This window comes from Bidens hawaiensis, unplaced genomic scaffold (genome assembly GCF_021521415.1).
Source record: "Bidens hawaiensis isolate Kalapana, Puna unplaced genomic scaffold, B.hawaiensis_p1.1 tig00028540_1, whole genome shotgun sequence".
Lineage (NCBI taxonomy): Eukaryota > Viridiplantae > Streptophyta > Magnoliopsida > Asterales > Asteraceae > Bidens > Bidens hawaiensis.
Window position 1 is genome coordinate 6,364 of NW_027494675.1, and position 19,756 is coordinate 26,119.

The following is a 19,756-nucleotide window of genomic DNA, read 5'->3' on the forward strand; positions in this document are numbered from 1 at the left end:
GAGTATAACCTCGACTTTTAAGCCTTTTATAATATTTTATTATTATTTTATTCGGGCATTATGCCTACCTTAGCTTGGCTTACACAAACCCCAAATACTCGAGCAGCACCTCAACACCGTTTCACCTTCTTTATCTTCTTGTTGAACTCTTTTTCTCGTCACTCCTCCCTTGGCACGCAAATCGATGAACACCAATACTTCATCACTCGTCGGCACGCTTTACGAGACTAATCGCCATAACGTTGGAAATGGAAATCTCCTTCTTGGTTGGTACGTTGGTGGAATGTGGCATAAAACTCGAGGAAATGTTGGCACGGAAAACAAGGTAATGATCGAGGGTTGGCACGAACTTCGAGGTGGATCGAGGGTATGATTGTAGGATCTTAGAGAGATGTTTTAGAGTGAGAGGGATGAGTTGATTTGGTGCGCATAAGTGAGATCCCGACCTTGCTATTAATAGACAAACTAGGCAGCGCATCGCGATACGCGATGGTCTTAAGCTAGCCCGTTGCGTATCGCGACGTAGCCTTGTTGAGTCACCACGTAGGTCTGCCACGTGGCAGACGTTGTGCCACGTGGCAAGCCACGCATCTCGTTCTCAGACAACCCATCGCGTATCGTGGTGCGTCAGGGAATCAGAATTTTTATTTTTAACCCCAAGGTTTGAAATTTGACAGTTTTGGTCCTTTGACTTTTGGAAACTTGATGATTTGAACCCGATATTTTCACGATGTTACACAGAAGGTGGATGGTGGTGGTGATGGACGATGGTGGTGGCGGACGGTGGGTGGCGGTGGTTGATGGAGGCGGCAAACGGTGGGTGGTGGTGGTGGATGGTGGTTGATGGTGGGTGGTGGTGGGGGCGGACGGTGGGTGGTGGTGGTGATGGACGGTGGTGGTAGTGGACAGTGGTTGTGGCCGACGAGGGTGGTAGTGGCGGCGGACGGTGGGTGGTGGTGGTGGTGTTGGACATTGGGTGTTGGTAGGATGTGAAGAAGTGTGAAGATGGTGGATATTAACTTATTTTTTAAGACCATAAAAGCAATTTTCAGATCTTTTTCTTTTTTAAAAACAAACTGTTTTCAGAGGCTTATGTCTGCGCGCCCGCAGACATGAGCCTCTTGCAGATGTTTGAAGCAAAAACAAACACAACCTAAGTATGTGTATGATTGTATGTTGCATTATTAACTAGAACTCACTCAGCGTAGCTGACTTTTAGTATGCACGCAGGTGAATAGGCTAAGGCATCTAGCTTACATGAAAATACATGGCATTGGACTGAAGAGGCTGGCATCTTTAGAAGAATCTTGTGATGTACTAATATGACTTTTCATATTATGTTTAAAGGCAAATGTTTGTTTATTATGGAAAGATTTGAATGATTATGTAATATATGGTTGAAGTTTTATATTCAGCGAAAAGTTTTAAGTAACTCTGATATTTAAAACTGTGTTTATAAGTAAATCCAACATCAAAGTAGGGCACCGGGACCGAGGCCTTACATATTAACATCATAACCTAATCTCACACACATACAATTTTGTGTGTCTCCTTTCTCCTAAATCAGGTTCTTATCAAGAACCCTAACACCATCATTAACTGTACATCCTAAAGGGGAACTCGACCAAGCTGAGAATAATATCGTCTACATCATTCTCCGATGCAGGTACTACTCTCCATGCTATAACATGTACACATATAATTATGGTTTTATCATATTATTCATGTTTTCCATTAAATCTGGATTTAAACCGGAAGACTTGAATCTAAAGTCTTGTTAAACCTTAATTTTGATTTTTATTATGCTTGTACTTATTGAAATCAATTTATATATAAACTGTTTAAAGCTTTTAGAACCCGATTTCACATATAAACCTGTTAAAAAATTATGGTTTTTGGTGATGTTCTTCGTGTTCATCATGGGTTTTTTTTTCGAAAATAATACATATTTTGGTTATAATTCATATTATGATTGTGTTTTTCCTAAAATAATTGGATAAACAAATCTCCAAAGATTTTTTGAAATTTGAATAATTATTAAGAATATAAATTTTAAAATTAAACAAATCTTGGAGATAAAATTAATCCCTAACAATATGAACCAAAATATTATTACCTTAAATAAATTTTTGGACATTAATGCTTACCGAATCTCGGTCAAACTGAGATTTCATCAAAACCGAAATCTCATTAAAACCAAGATCCCATTAAAAACCGAAAACTTATTAAAAAAACGAAAACCAAATAAAAACAGAGAAGTCATAAGTGTTGACCGATAACTCATAATTTGACCGAGAACTCATTAATAAAATCGAGAACTCATTACAAAACCGAAAACCAAAACTTTTCTAAATTAAATAGGGTACTGTTAACCAATTAAATGTTTTGTAAATACTTAAAATTTAAAAACCTTTTACAAAAATATAAAAGCTTTAATTGAATAAATTTTGATGTATCACTTCTGTCCAAAGGTGATATGTTACATCTACCTCTCATTCAAGTCTAATTACAAAGCTTTGTTAATTTTGCTTACATGATTTAAATATCTCATTTCCGCCCAAAGGTAACATGCCAACAAAGTTAACTTGTGCATAATTAAAATAATTGTCTCACTTCTTCCCAAAGGTGATGTGTTATTTTGTTTTGCTCACATATACTTAAATAAATTTTAATTATGCACAAAGGTGATTTATTTTTATTTAATGAGAACTTTTAATTATATTCTATTAGTGTGATGTTAATAATAGGCATATCACATCTTCAATAAAATATAATGATTCTCACATTAATGATCATTCATTAATCTAATGATCATAAATTTTAATATGTATTTTTAATATCCCGTAACATGTAAGGCTTCGTTGCCGGTGCCTCACATCTGACGTTGGATTTACTCATCAACATAGTTCTAATCCTCAGAGTTAAATAAAACTTTCGCGGAATAATAATAACTGTCAACCATTCATTACAAATATTCATAACCTGTCTTTTTAAAACATAGTATCAAACATCATGATAAATCTTCATATACCAGCCTCTTCAATCTTGCCATGTGTCCCACTCAAACTAGCTGTCTCAGTCTATTAACCTGCGTGCATACTAAAAGTCAGCTACGCTGAGTGAGTTCTAGTTAATCAGATAACATACAATACATTCACATACTTACATATGCACCCGAATGTACATACCTCCATATTTACTTACATACTTACATACACATATACTTTCATTCATACATATACGTTTAAAGAGCATTTCGCCCTATAACCTTCGCCGATATTATTAGTGTCGGTTCCCTGCATTCGCCGACATTATTAGGGTCGGTTCCCTGCATTCGCCGACATTATTAGGGTCGGTTCCCTCCATTCGCCGACATTATTAGGGTCGGTTCTCTACATTCGCCGACATTGTTAGGGTCGGTTCTCTATATTTAGTACATTGTACCAAACCTGTCTTTACATACCTTTCTTAATATTACGTGCAATATCCGAAGATCGTTCGCGTACCTTCATCATAACATACATACCTCATTTACATAGGATATATATATAGTCATATTTTTTACTATCACCTGGCATCACATGCAATATCCGAAGATCGTTCATGTACTATCGTCATAACATACATACATCTTTCACTTATCATATATACACATCAATCATGCCTTTAACTATCACTTGACGGTACATGCAGTATCCGAATATTGTTCATGCATCGTCAAACAATCATCATACATAAATCATACAAGGCATACACTTACCACTTAAGGTAAGTGTATTAACTATCACATCGAGTATGCACACAGCCCCGAAAACATAACAAGAAAGTGGGGCTAGAAACTCATCTGAACTAGGTTACGTTCACCGTTAATCGTTATTCCCTTCTTGAGATGTGCACGACTAACTATATAACAATTTCACGTATCAATTAACTATCACTATCCATATCTCGTTTCTAGTCTAGTTATTACCCTCAACTAACGAGGGTCCGGGGGCAGCGCCCCTGGCAGCGGCGTTCTAGGGGCGGCAGCCCCTAGCAGGGTCCAAGGGGCAGAGCCCCTGGCTGGGGTTAAGATGCCAGGTCAGCTTGGAAAGGTTTTATTTTCATTAACTCTCTTAACACATTTTCCATTAGGATTTTGAATCATTAATTAATTTGCTAACTTAAAATTCCAAGGGCTTCTTTGTAATTAAATCATTCTTCTTTAAGTTCAAGGGCTGTTCTGTCATTAACTCAAACTTCTAGTTCGTTACTTTGCTTTTAACGAATTGGGTTATCATAACGAATTGAACCCTTTAACGAACTGGTTATTTAAACGAATTGGACCTTACAACGAACTGGTCCTTTAACGAATCAGTTCATATAGCGAACCATTCCATGTAGCGAATTAGTCCATCTAATTCGTTATCTCTTCTAACGAATGGCTATAACAAATCAAGGGTAGTTCGTCATCTTTTCCCTTAACGAGTTGGATACGAACTAAACCTAGTTCGTTATGCTCCTTTAGATGAATAAACTAACGAATCACCTCTAGTTCGTTAATTCCCCGTTAACGAACTAGGGTTAGGTCAGTGAATGTCAGAACATTCTCTGACATCTCTTAACCTCGTACCACTTTCCGGCGTCGTCGCCGGAAAAACGAGTTTTGACTCGTTTTTCACCGTTTTTCGCCCCGTTCGATCCAGATCTAAGCTAGGGTGACCCCTAAGCTCATCTTAGGTTCGGTTTATACCCGATTCCACCCGGATCTCGTTACTTAAACGGATTAAGGGTGTCGGCTCGTCGTTTCGTAACCATATCTAACGGGTTTAAGCTCATACAACATAATACTATCATTACCTTGGGTCGGTCGGTTCTTCTTCTATGTTTCGGCTAGAGAGAGAATTAGAGAGAGAGAGATAGAGAGAGAGAGCTTAAGTGTGTGTTTTGATTGTGTATGGAGTATGTGTGAAATGAAATTAAATGGGTAATTATGACTTATATAATTATGGATCATGAGCTTAATCCCATGGTCTTTCCTTCCTTTATAACCCAAGTCCATAACCCATATCCATCTAACCCAACACTAGCCCGACTCATAATAACTCATATTTCCTTTTATTAACCGAAACTCGAAAAAACGGGATGTTACATAACATTACTCACTATAACTTTCTTCTATAAATAACTATCTAATTCAAATCATCCACTCTAATCTCAAACCCAAATATTGTTTGCTCCATAAAGAGTTTCATTAACTTTTAGCTCTTCTCGTTTTTTGATTATCCTCAAAACATGACTATCTCGTTGCTCCTTCTAATAATAGTAATAAAGAAGAAACCTAGAGCATGAAAAATGGGTTGAGTCTACATAATGTCTCTTATGATAATCAATAAACTCATGCTATCAAATAGAGTTATTATGGATTAATTTTTTCCTAAAACTAATATAATATCTATAAAATAATTCAAATAACTCCTAAGATGCATGCGTTCCTTGAAATATCTAACTATATGGTTAAATGGCATTACTGAATACATCATAATGTACAATATCAAGACCCATAAAATTAAGGGCTCACACATGAAAATAAGTACAATTTTCTAGTACATTATATACTAAAATTTTCAATAGTACAATTTGGTGCCTTAAGAATAAACTATAACACTCAGAAGTACTAAAGGAAAACGAGTGTGTTGATCATCAACATATGTACAAGAAAAGAAATGTTTGGTACTGGAAAAATAAGATTATTCAACGCATTATCACTAAAAGCTAAAGGAGGATAATTCTATGGTTCATAGACAACATACATGTATTACTTCCATCTTTAAGTTCTCTAAGAAGAAGTCTCATTGCAAACATATGTCATTAGATTAGGCATAGGTAATAAGATTATCCATAATTATAAAGAACAATCGACTAAAATTGATCCTAGTATTCCCATTAACACATGGTTGGTTAAGTCTACTTCTATATGTTTACCCGAAATCCAAACCTAACTAACATGAGTGTTAGTGACAAATTTAAATGTTAAGGTTATTAGAAACCATGAAAAACCGTCTTCTAATTACGCTTTATGATACCTTAAATATTTTGAAGATTAATCAGAATTTAGTATCAATACTTAAGCTACATTATGACAGTTATGAGGTTTGCATAGCCAACATAAAGTCACTCTTACCTTAAACTCTCATATTATTGTTATCAATATCTGGATTGAAACATTTATAAATAGAACTAGATGATACTATATACTTTCATAACTTTTGTTATCATGTAAATAAATATTTAACAAAAGACAAATGAGACATATGACCTAACCATACAATACTCTTTCATAAAGAGTTAGGATGTTTGAACACAAAAGTTGTGATGATTTCATGTCTTTGTAAAGGACTATAGCTAAAATATAAAATATAAAAAAATAAATCAAAAAAAAAAGGCAAAAATCATTTAATTTTTCTGGTATGATATTAACCTCTTATGATCATACTTGTTTTTGTTTTTATCCGGTTTATGTAATTGAAGATTTGAATAATATCATCAAAATACTTTGATTTGAAAGTGATTACACAATTCAGACTTTATATCTAAAACATTACCAAACTACAAAATCTACAATAACTATATAACTAGTATCATCACTCAACACATATAAAAGTGTAAAACAACTTCAAAAACTTTGGTTTCATCTTTTTTCTTATTTATCTTTTCATCTACTAGAAGTAAAGTTTCAACCTAAAGGAATGGCCTCCTTTATATCACAAAGAATTGCCTTTGAAGATTATAACCTATTATTTAAAATCTAGCCTTTTGCAATTCTATATTTAAAAAAAAAAAGTACTAGAGATGTATCACGTTTATAACTCCCTCACTTCTAGAAAGAACAATATTTTAGAAGAAATGATAATTATAAACCAGTGTACCAGGAAGATTGAATAATCTGCAAGCAGAATATTAAGATTTTTTTAAAAAAAGAACCCTTAAACTAAACCATTCATTTCCACCTTTAAGTTTTACCTTTTACTTTTATACTTATATCACACAACACCCTCCCAAAGCTTTTTATAGAATGGAATCCTCACATTAATATGGACACTTTCACATGTTTTGTTCTCTTTAATTGTACTTCACTATAAATAAACTACAGTGTCTTCTATAACTATAACCCAACACAAAAACCACACAATCATATTAATTGTCCTTTCTCTTTTGATTTGTAAACTTTAAATTAATTGAAAATGTCAAAGACTTATTGCGCGGTTTTTTGTGTTCTAATATTGCTTGGGAGTGAATTTTGGTGTGTTCATGGGAGATGTTTGAAGTGCAAACGAGTCACAAGACACTTGGTGAAAGCAGAAAGAACGAAGCGAAGTGGGAAGATATTCTATGCGGGCGTGACGAGCAAGGTTGCAACTGAAGAAGATTTTATACCTACCGCTCTTGGTCCTAGTCCTTGTGCGGGACACGCAATTCGTAACTAAGATTGTCTTTGTCTTATTCCTTTTAATCTTTAATTTCATAACCATTTTTTTCTAGTCAAGTGAGAGATTAATTTAATAATGTTTTTCTTGATGAAAATAATATAGTTTTTTTGGAGCCCTAATACAGCCCAATTAGTCGGGTACTTACTAGGCCCAACTTTTCTATACCTTTAGGGGGTGTTTGGTAGAGGGAATTGAGGGGTGAGAAATGGAATTGGAAAGAATTCTCTTGTTTGTTTATGAAAGAAAGAGGTGAGAAATGGAAATAAACCATTTCCATTTCTCTGATTTTGTTTCTCTAAAAAAAGCGGAGAATTGATTTCTAGGGTTTCATTTCTCCCATTTTCCTCCTTTTCCTTTCAAACTTTTTCTTTTCTCTCCGTGTATAGAACTCAGGAACAACACCGACCGCAATTACCATCGACATATTGAGATTCGTTGTTCACTGCCCTTTATTGCAGTAGACCGTCGCCGCCAAGCGACCTTTTCTTTCTCCGGCAGTTCCACCAACACTAGAAGGTATAGTCGCTCGAAACCTTGCATCATTCCGATCGCTCGACCAGATTGTTACTGTTACTGGTTCTGATTTTTGTTGTTCTGTTTTGGGTTATTTGTTAGGTTAATTTATTTGTCAGTTATTTATCGTTTGTTTTCTGCTGCAATGAGTACTCGATTTTAGTAATTGAATAGATCAATTTTTAATTCTTTAGGCCTGCACCCTTGATGGCGCTTGTGCCCTAATTGTATTTACTTCGTAAGAATAAATGTTACCAGGGGATATGCTAATAGGGATTAGAATGCATGAATCCAATGATAATGGAGTTTGAGAATTTCAGTTATCGATGTTATTATAGGCAAAATGCCAGAACTATCTCACAAGAGAAAACACATCTTATTGAGTTTGTTTCCAAGTGCTCTCACGCTCCAAGTTGTGATAAGATAAACTATTGGCAAATAGTGCTTTGTGAGACAATGATCCATGTAGTTTGTTTAGTGCTAGAATCTGGATATTCTATTGTTGACATAATGTTATACATATATATATATATATATATATATATATATATATATATATATATATATATATATATATATATATATATATATATATTATACAGACATGATACTTAACTGATACAACTCCAGCTTGCGCACTGAAACCATCAGTTAGACTCGTAAGCTTTTGCATATTTTATATTGCACTTTTATAGAGAAAAAGCGTGTAATAAATTAAATTGTTTTTAGAGGTTTTTTTTGCACAACCTATACTTGCAAACATAGAAGGTGTATGGGCAGGTCTCTGATCCTTGGCTTGAAGCATGTATGTGAAATTCTTGCCAGGTGGGATTGGACAAGTTGTACCATAAGTACCATCTTGCCATGAGTTTCTTCTGTGTTGTAGTCCATTCCTGAAAAAATAAGTTTAGTGACTTGTGCATTATTATTATTATTATTATTATTATTATTATAGCATGAAATCTAACATAATAATGTCACATGAGCATTCACATATATTGTCCCTACAAAATATGCAAGTATTTAATACTCCTCTATTAAAAGGGGTGACCTTTTGAAAACAAAAAACATTCAGCAAGTCAGTGAATAAAGTAGCCTGTAATCATTTTTCTTGCTTTCATGATCACTTTGTTGCTAATATTTGGATTATATTTTAGAGTTATTTGTTTTTCTTGAATTTTCTTATATTTTTATGTGTAGATGGCAAGATCACCTTCCAGACAAAGAATAGTTGCCATAGGTGCATTTTATGTCATTTATGTTACGATTCGTTGGTGGATGTTGTGTACTTATCATTTGCGTCGGTCGATTGAGTCAATGACTTTACGTACAAAATATTTAATGAGTTACCATAATAGGCGTGAAAACATGGTGAGGATGGTTTATGAAAGTGATGTTACGAGTGTTGTTAACATAAGAATGAATATACATGCATTTACAACACTTTGCGATATGCTAGAAACTAGAGGGGGACTAAAGAATAGTAAAAACATGCTAGTCGATGAGCAAGTTGCTATGTTTTTACATACCCTTGCTCATAATGCAAAGAATAGGATACTAGTCAACAGATTTCATCGGTCCGGGGAAACTGTAAGTCGGTATTTCAAGTTAGTCTTAAATGCTTTATGTCGATTACACAAAGAACTCTACAAGTCACCCGTGCCAGTGCCAGATAATGAAACTGATGAAAGATGGAAATGGTTTAAGGTTAGTCAAACACATTTTTTATTAAAGATATTTTTTGCTAACATAAATTAGTAAGTAATGTTTTCTTTTAACTCAGGGTTGCTTAGGAGCATTAGATGGAACATGCATTAAAGTTAAAGTCCCTGCTATTGATAGAAAACCTTATAGGACAAGAAAAGGGCAGATTTGTACTAACATACTCGGAGTATGTACGATAGACCTTTTATTTACGTATGTCTTAGCGGGATGGGAGGGTTCTGCAGCTGATAGTAGAGTTTTGCGTGATGCAATCAGTAGACCCAATGGTCTTAAAATAACTCCGGGTATGTGATAGACAATTTTCAAAGAATATACATAGATTTAAGTATGATAATTAACATAGAGTTTATGGTTAATTGTAGGAACATACTACCTTTGTGATGCCGGTTATACAAATGGTGAAGGATTTTTAACTCCATATCGAGGTCAACGTTATCATCTTAACGATTGGTCTCGTCCTCCTACGAATGCTAAGGAGTTCTTTAATATGAGACATTCTTCGGCCAGGAATGTTATAGAAAGATGTTTCGGAATGATTAAAGATAGATGGGCTATTTTGCGTGATAACTCATATCATCCCATAGAGTCCATGCCACGTATCATCATTGCTTGTTGTTTATTGCACAATTTCATACGAACAACAATGAGTGAAGACCCTCTTGATAACGAAATCCCAGTAAATCACACACAACCTGCAAATGACCATGACAATGTTATTTCTATGATCGAGCCCTCACAAGAATGGACCGATCGTAGAGACCTTCTTGCTAATGAAATGTTTAATAGTTGGACTGCGATGCGTGCGCAGCGTGCCAACAATGTTTCTTAATTATGTTTGACAATTATGTATTTTTTATTTGTAGAACCAAGGATGTTTCTTATTAGTTTATTTATGCACTTTATTTGTTTCTTATTAATGTTTCTTGTTATATTTGTATTTGTAGTTACATGAATTATGATTTTTAATTGTATAATTATGCATTTGTACGTAGACATGGCAGATTCAAATATAGTGAGAGGAGTTACTCGGAGCAAGCATACCTGGACAAATGATGAAGATGCAAAGCTAATTGATGCATTAATGGAGATACATGCATCCGGAAAGTATGCTGGTGCTGACAATGGATTCAAACCAGGTTATTTAAATGGTGTTCAACAATTGCTAGATGTAAGTCTTCCTAACTCTGGCCTCAAAGCAGAACCACATATAAAGTCTAGGATGAAGACATGGAAGACACACTTTAGCATTGGATATGATATGGTGCATACAAGTGGGTTTGGTTGGGATGAACAAAAATGTTGTATTATTGCCGATTATAGTGTTTGGAATGAATACGTGAAGGTATATTCTAAAAAATATATTTTTTAGATTTTAAAATTTTAGTCTAATTTATTTGTAATTGTCTTGTAGTCTCACAAAGGTGCTGTGAATTTTCGTGACAAGTCATTTCCTTTCTATGACAAATTGTGTACCATATTCGGTAAGGATAGAGCTACTGGTAGTAAAGCAGTTGACCTTGGAGAAGAAGATGTTGTTCAAGAGACGCAAAAAAGCTCACCTGTTGATATTGAAGACTTTGATTTTGTTAATGAAGCCGTTCCAAATGTTGATAGATCTGAAGGACAAACAGGAAGTGTAACAAGCAAGCGCAAAAGAGGTAGAAGCACGGATGCAGATGAGATATATCGAGAGTCTTGCAAAGATATCAAGGAAGTTTTGCTTCGATTTGGGGAGATGGTGGTTGAACAACTTAGCAAAGAAGGTATGGAGGCTCGTGAAATCTATGAAAAGGTTAGTGATGAGTTGAAAGCTTTACCAGGTATCACTACGAAAAAACGGTTCAAAGCAGCTCATTTGATTGGTAAAGATGTGGATCTAGGACGTTCTTTTCTTGCGTTGACAATAGAAGAGAAAATTGAGATGGTCGAGTTGTATACCGATGGTTCAATGGGATAGTTGTGTATGGTTGAAGTATGTTTTGTATGTGAATTGGTTTTAACTATGGTTGATGTTTTTTTGCTTAAAAACTATGTTTTGTATGTGAATTGGTTTGATCAATGCATATTTTGGTTGGAATTTATGCATCTTTTTATATGTTTTTTATTTTTTAATAAATATTTGTTATGAAAAAAATACGTGTGCTAATGATAAAGTTGATATAATTCTCTGTTTATTTTCTATGTACCAAACAAGAGAAATGATTCTCAGCTATATTTCTCTACTGAAATCTCTGTACTACCAAACAGAACAGTCAATTCTCATTCTCCAGACCAATTCCCTTTCTCTGCAATTCCATTTCTCTATTCCATTTCTCTACAATTCCATTCTCTGTACCAAACACCCCCTTAATTCCTTCAAACAGCTCGGACGCTCTGTTAGGTTTTTTTGGAGGTTCATTTTCTTAAGAAAATGGTGTTGGATTTGAAAATCTTAAAAAAAAAATGGTAGGTTGAATTTGCATGCATATAACCTTTAAAAACAGGAATTATATCATATTTATCTGATTAAAAAACTATTGATATACTTAAAACTTACATTAGATGCAAACTATAACGCTATTGTTTTACCTTTCTCTTTCATTTTAAGTAACTTTTATGCAAGTTTTCGTTGAATGATTATAGTTGTACTTGTATATATAATTTATACAAATCTTTTGTTGATTTATTACATCATATTATGTAAGTTTGGAGAAAAGATATATGAAATTATCTTTTAATGGTAACTAATTTTAATTCTTATACTTAATGAGGCTTTTTTAGTTGAACTAAAAAGAATTATACATAAAAAGGTCAATCTTAAATATCTTTCGACACATTGTCTTATCAATTAATTACGTCCAGTGTGACACACTGGTCATAAGCGGAACAAAATAACTGGTCCACGATAAGCAAGACCGAATCAGTAATCCACGATCACAAGCGGAACAAAATAACCGGTCCAAGACATTGTCGTACAGGGTCAAAGAGACATGTCTTACTAAAATTGCAAGTTTATCAACAGAGCCACAAAAGGCCTTGATCGTGCAAGTTAAAGTTCCAACTTCCAACAATAATCAAGATTCAACATTTGGGGAACCAGTGTACATCTTTTAATCGACAAAGTAGACGTTAGTATTAACAACATTTCCCACCTTTAATGCAACAAATCCAAAAACAAATGCAAGACATCTATCTTTACACCATGATCCACCCAAACCCATAAACAAATGTTATTGAGGTTTATTAGCAAGTGCCCGACTCGAGACACCATGCAACAGTTTCACAAATCCAAGGAAACTGAGCTTCCCGTCCGTGTGTCTGATCCAGTCATGAAGAACTGCGTGAACTGGGACTGATGGACTGAGGCCAAGTTCCTAGACAAATTAATACAAGCTTTAGTAATCGGTTTTTGGCTCAAATCCAACCACAAACGAAAATTGGTTTTTGAAAACTATTGAGTTTCGGTTTTTCGTTCTTCACATGGGTTCGACTCGGTTTCAATTTCCCATTTGGGATTAAAATTTCTGTGCAAAAAGAAAAATGACCCAAATATTGAATTTGGGCCTAAAACTTTTTGTTAATTAATGAGTAGTTGATTATTGCACATTTGTGTCTAACTTTTGGGCTACATCATTTATTAACTTACATTCAAAAATAAAATCATAATCCATAGATTAAATACCAAAAGTCTGTATTTTCCTTTTTTACGGTCCGGTTTGATTTGTTCAGTTTCTGTAAATGCAGAACCGAAACAGAACTAGAAATTCAGTTTTTGAAAAGACATAAAACAAAACCGTCAATTTTGGGTTGGACTCAGTTATTTTGGTTTTTACAAGTTCAGTTGGTTATAAAAGTCAATTCGGTTTGGTTTTTTTCAGTCTTCGATGCACGCAGAACCGAAATAGAACCAGAAAATTGGTTTTTTAAAAAAATATAAAATCAAACTGTCAGTTCTGGGTTGGTTCGGTTATTTCCGTTACAGGCAGGTTATTTCGGTTTCACACACGCCCCTAGACGGAGGAGACTTACAGATGCAAGTTCTTCAATCATGATGGCTCGGTTGCCATCTTTTTCAAAGAGTTCATAGGCACAACGAGCATGTTGTTCCCATCTATCAAGAGATTCGAGCTGATAGATATTTATGGCAGCTGCACAAAACTCCTCGAAATCCATCCTTCGGTATTGTAGAGCGCTAAGCTGTGATCATAGAAACATGCATGATGAATATTGATGATCATGAAGCATGCAATTAAATGATGGTTTTAGGATAAAAAGATATTATTAGTGACTTACCGATGCTAGGAAATCATGGACTCGTGATTCCTTCATGGCATCCGTAGCATGTTTCATCAACGCCTGAGTAGGTTCATGAAATACTGAGAGCCTTTAATATTGTAAATACCATAAAAAAAAGTCCAGCAATCTAATATTGGTATATTAAGTCCCTAAACTTGTCAAATAAGTTTGAGCGACATTTTCATGTACTTTTTATAAATTTAGGATATACCAAAATTAGATCAGACTTTTTCGTGCAAAAATAATAATATATTGTACTTTTTAACCTTGTACTTGCAAAATTTTTTCTATAAAACAAATGTAGTTTCTTAATAAGATAAGTGCATTGGGTGCTCACCGATTTGATATTTTCCATGCTTATAGACCCGTTTTTGCTCGGTTCCAACAGAGAAAACTGCTCCTTTAAATAGTACAACTCATCTACAGTCAACGTCTTAGATAACGCCTGCAATTTAAGAGGTAAATAATTAAAACAAACACAAATTGATAATTCTCGGCATGCATCAAATGAACAGATAACACACCCGTAAAGCAGCTTTACGAAGAGCGGAAGACCGCATATAACTCTTCATTAGTCTCAATGTCGAGATATCAAGAGGCCCTTTCACTTCATTTCCATTTTTATCTCTAATCCACTGATGACCTGCTCCATACCAGACCATAATCAATTCAAGATTTACCACTTAACCATTGACCTGTATTTACAGCCAGTGGACCGGGCCGTGTTTAAAGCAACCAAAACATAAATGGTTGGGAGAATCTTACTGAGGGCTTGAGCAGCCGTCAATCTTTTCCTAGGATCCTTGTTTAATAGCCCTTTGACAAAATCTTTGGCCTCAGGCGATAGTGTGGGCCAGGGTGCTTCATCAAAACTTGGATTTGCTTTTAAAACAGCCCGGAAAATCCCGGATTCAGATCGAGCCCAAAAAGGACGGCTGCCACACAAAAGAATATATGCTATAACACCAATACTCCAAACATCCGCCTCGGTACTATATGATCTATGTAGAACCTCAGGTGCCACATAATACGCACTTCCCACAATATCATTAAGCCTTTCATCTGAAAACCATCCATACATAAAATATTAAAATTCACACACAAAATACATGCATAAACGACATACACAAACACGTATGTATACGTAAAGAGAGAAACCAAGAATAAACAATACCAGGTTTCACAAAGTCTGACAAACCGAAATCTATGGCCTTTAGTGGCGAGTTTTCATCCTTTGACGTAAACAAGAAATTCTGATGCAATTACTAAAAACAGTTACACTAACGATAAAACTTATCCATAACTCGTTATATAAATGTTTAAACTAGGTCACCTCTGGTTTCAAGTCACGGTGAACCACACCTTGAAGATGACAAAACGCAACCACATTTAATATTTGTATCAACACGGCTTTAGCATCATCTTCTGAGTACTTCCCACCTCTAGAGATATAAATTTTAAACCAGATTAATTCAATTAAATCGGTATTCACATATATTTGATCATTTTAGTTGCACTCTAATAAAAATCATACCTTGCAAGTATTCTATCTAAGAGCTCGCCTCCTTCACATAACCTAAAACCGTTCAATCGATATAAGTTACCTGACAAATAGCAAGAAGCATAGTTACAATGGACAAAACAAAGAACTTACTCCATGACAACATAGACTTTTTCATGATCTTCATAAGCACCATAGAACTTAACTAGGTTGTTATGTCCAGTCAACGCGCGCAAAATCTTAACTTCTCTTCTTACATCTTCAATAGCTATAGCTGTTGTCATCTACAAAATAACAATTAAAATCAAAAATTAATATCCAATTCATCAAACCAAATCAGCTAGAAATCCAAAAAGTCAAACCTTTGACTTAGGGATAACTTTGACCGCAACATGTTGACCTTTGAATTCACCTTTCTTAAAGGTAGCTTTACAAGTATACCCAAAATGCCCTCGACCCACTTCTTCACCAATCTCATACTTACTCCCAAAATGCTTCGAAAACCCGAAGCTTTTATCAAGTCCGCCCACTTCCGCCGTGTTTCCCACCGCTCCGGTCGCCTGCCGCCGTGCCAGCACAGACTTAATATGCTTCGCCGGCGAAGGCGGCGGGAACGGCCGCCGTAAAAACCTCCGGGGAGTCGTATTTGAACTTGGGGTTGTCTCCGGAGATGATTTTTTTGAGAACCAATTCCGGCCAGGACTGGGAGTGTAAAAGGGATAAAACGGTGACGTTTCTGGGTTTGTGGGTTTGTTATTATTATTATTATGATTGGACGTGGTTTGTTTATTATTATTTTTATTATTATTATCATCTGGGATGTGGGTTTCATGGTGGCCGGAATAATTGGATCCGGTGGAGGGTTTTGAGGTGCAGCCACCCATAATTAATTAATTAATTAATAATGAGGATGAAAGAAAAGATGGTGTTAGATTTGTTGAAGAAGCATTGTGTGATGCAACATTTTGAATTTGTATTCAGGGTTTACTAAGCAGGATGGAGATCTGTATGTATATTAATGGCGAGAGAGAGAGAGAGAGAGAGAGAGAGAGAGAGAGATTGATTGTGTTGTATTTGATTTTATTTTATTTTTAACTGGCAAATGGTTAATTGCTAAATTAATTACATCAAGATACACTCGTCTACTGATTTAGGAAAAACCATCACCTAAGGCCAACGCACGTGAACACTCGCCTAAAGTGACGATAATGTGATGAGCTAAAAATCGTTTAGCTTAAGAATCCAACCAGTGAAAACATTCTACTCGCTTAGTCTTCCGTCATAACATGTAACATGGGGTGATTATTAATTTTTTAATGAAATAATAATAAATGTATGAATAAGAAGTGTAACGCTATGTTTGTTTTTAATAAAGTTTATTTTGTTTTTAAGATGTATTTTAAGGGAATTAAAAATTTTCGAAACTGTGTTTTTTTTAATCTTATTAAGTTAAGAAGTTTATATTTTCTATACTTTTTTCAAATGATTTGATCTTTCAATAATTAAGTTGTTACCTTTTTTAATAAAGCTATTTTTTTAATAAAGCTAGGTTTGTAACCGACACTAAAAATTAGAAAAATAATTACTTACACATAAAAAGTTGCGACATAGTTTAACTTGTAATAAGAAAAACTAACATATCCTAAAAAAACAAATATAACTTATGATCGAACTGACACGAATTATCGTTTAGTTTCTTTATGGTATTGGCGCTAAACCGAAAAATTGAATTAGTAAATGACCAAAATGGTCATATAATTTATGATACAAAAAATAACATATTTAAGACGACGTTTACTAGGTCGATAAAACCCATGTGTTACAGCGGTAACTAGACCCGAATTGGGTCTGTTTCAATTACGTTCGTTACGGTACCGGAACTAAAATAAAATAAAAACAAATATCGGTCGGTAACACCCGGGCGTTACAGTGGTGAGTCAATGCAAATTGGGTTGGTTTCAATTATGTTCGTTACGATGTCAAAACTCAACTAAATAAAATAAGAACTAAAAATATATGTTTTTGAGTTTCCAACTGACTATATGTTCTATTTAATAAACTAAAAGATGGCCGGTCGTGGCACCTGACACTTTAAAGTTAAAGAAAAGTATATCTCGTCCCACATTGTCCAAGCGAGAAATCAAAGAGGAAACCAACTAGTTATTTATGTATTTTATACTCGTATATTCGTTGTTAAGAACATAAAGATAAACATGAAGACATGAAATATATAGGGTCGGCTCAATGATTTTGAAGACCTAAATCAAAATGATATTTTGTGATCATTTCATGACAATTGTGAATTAAAAAATAATGCTTATAACTTTGAATTTACTCCTATATAATGTTAGGCGTGAGCCTAAAGTCCTTGCTTTGTTTTGCTGACTCACAGGCCAGCCCTAAAAAAATATAAAAGTTACAAATAAACTATAAATGTTGTATACAAATAAATAATTAAGATTTGGAAATTTCCAATATGTAAATATTATTTTTCATATTGTTATATTTTTTAATATGTAATTTATTATACAGTATAATACATATTTATATAAAAAGTTTAACACGTGTTTTTGTATTTCACATTGTGTCATCGTTTGAATAAATTTAGTTATTTAAATCTATGTTACATACAGATCCTAACATGGTTAAGCTATCTAGTTATATAAATGTCTACTTAGAAAATCCAATGTGTCGCTCTCTGGTTACTCTTCACCCCTCTCAAGTCACAAAATTGCTTGATTTGTTATTTGAGGTTTCTCATGCGTTTGACATGAATTCACGGGCCAAACCGCGATATTCCTTAAATGAGTTATAACATCTTATTTATTTGTGAAACTCTTTCATAATCAAACAATAATTTATGCGGGTCATGGGTCTCACCAAACCCGGATATCCCTTAGACGGATTATAGCATCTTATTTATTTGTGAAATAACCCATTATAGTCATCAAACAATAATTTCCGCAGGTCATGGGTCTCACCAAACCTGCATAACCCATAAATATGTTATAACATCTTATTTATTTATGAAATCCTTTCATTATCATATTCTCCGTCGCTGGCCTATTCTCTCTATCACCGATTAACTTTCGATTACCACCCATTATCGTCAAGCTCCACTCTCATGCATCTACCACTATCGTCACCTACATCAACTGCCCCTTTTTCATAAGACAAATATTTATGTTCATGTTTGTTTATTCGTTTAAAAAAATCAACATATTAATGTTCATTTATGTTTGTTTGTTAAAAATCTAAAAAAACATACACATCTCAATTGAAAGAGCATAAACTTTAAAACATATAATGAATGTAAGAAACTTACATATATACGTATTAAATTAAAACAAAATTCGTTAAAAAATAAAACAAATCATTACAAAATATAAAATAGCAAAACGACTAAAAACAAAAACCTAAATAAACTCTCGTAACACGAGAGACTCAAACGATCCTATATATATATTTTTATGACATTTTCTGTATTTAGAAGCATGAAACATGTTGTGTATATATCTATCTCTCTTGCATTATTTTTCGAAAAACATTGATTTATTTGAAGTTATGAAAAGAACAAGACAGAATAAATAAACAACATGATAAAACGATGATGTTGAGTTTATCACTACACAAACTAATCCGTAAAAGTTGACGTTGGCTGGTGTCATAAAATTTCCCAAAATATCATGAAAATGGTAGTTAAAAACTCTTTTTCACAGTACGACCTTAAGGGTTGTTTATGATATTTTCGTGACACTTGCAATGTTTTTGGGTCGATGTATTGATTGATACATCTTTCTCAAGTTATTGTCATTGTCTTTATCATTTGATCATGTTATTTATTTATCGTGTCTAGGCTTTTTTATGCTTTTTATCTAATACTCACTGTAATCATAGTGTTACCTTATGTGGCATGCAAATGACCTGTTATATTCAAAATTAACTATAAGATGAAGCTAATGATAGCAAAGGTAGTATTCCTTAGTATGTTGTTCGGTGTGCTTGTACCTGTCACCACCACCCATTCATCTATCATAGTCTAACGATGATGCTATAAAAGGTAATATAGTTAAATGTATAATTGCAAATAATAAATTAGCTAAAGATGTTAAAACTATACAAAATAACTTGAAAGATTAAATTATTTGAACCATGTTTTTACCTTGAAATAATTCGATGTCTACTCTATTGTGAGAAAACCTCTTCGTGTATGTTTGGAATTGAGTTTGAAACATGTTTATTGGCTTTTTCAAAAATCCATTTTGAAAAGCCA

General features: G+C 34.1%; 1 protein-coding gene across 1 annotated transcript; it reads right to left on the reverse strand.

Annotated features, from left to right (window-relative positions):
- Positions 1-12,820: 12,820 nt before the first annotated feature.
- On the reverse strand, positions 12,821-16,520 carry LOC143577364 (CDPK-related kinase 5-like). The gene is made up of 11 exons (XM_077061214.1): positions 15,846-16,520; positions 15,637-15,767; positions 15,517-15,558; positions 15,316-15,424; positions 15,157-15,235; positions 14,748-15,044; positions 14,507-14,625; positions 14,320-14,427; positions 13,980-14,042; positions 13,716-13,883; positions 12,821-13,060 (listed from the first exon to the last, which is right to left on the reverse strand). Exons 1-11 carry the CDS (start codon positions 16,365-16,367, stop codon positions 12,917-12,919), a joined length of 1,782 nt encoding a protein of 593 aa, XP_076917329.1. The 5' UTR covers positions 16,368-16,520; the 3' UTR covers positions 12,821-12,916.
- Positions 16,521-19,756: the final 3,236 nt, after the last annotated feature.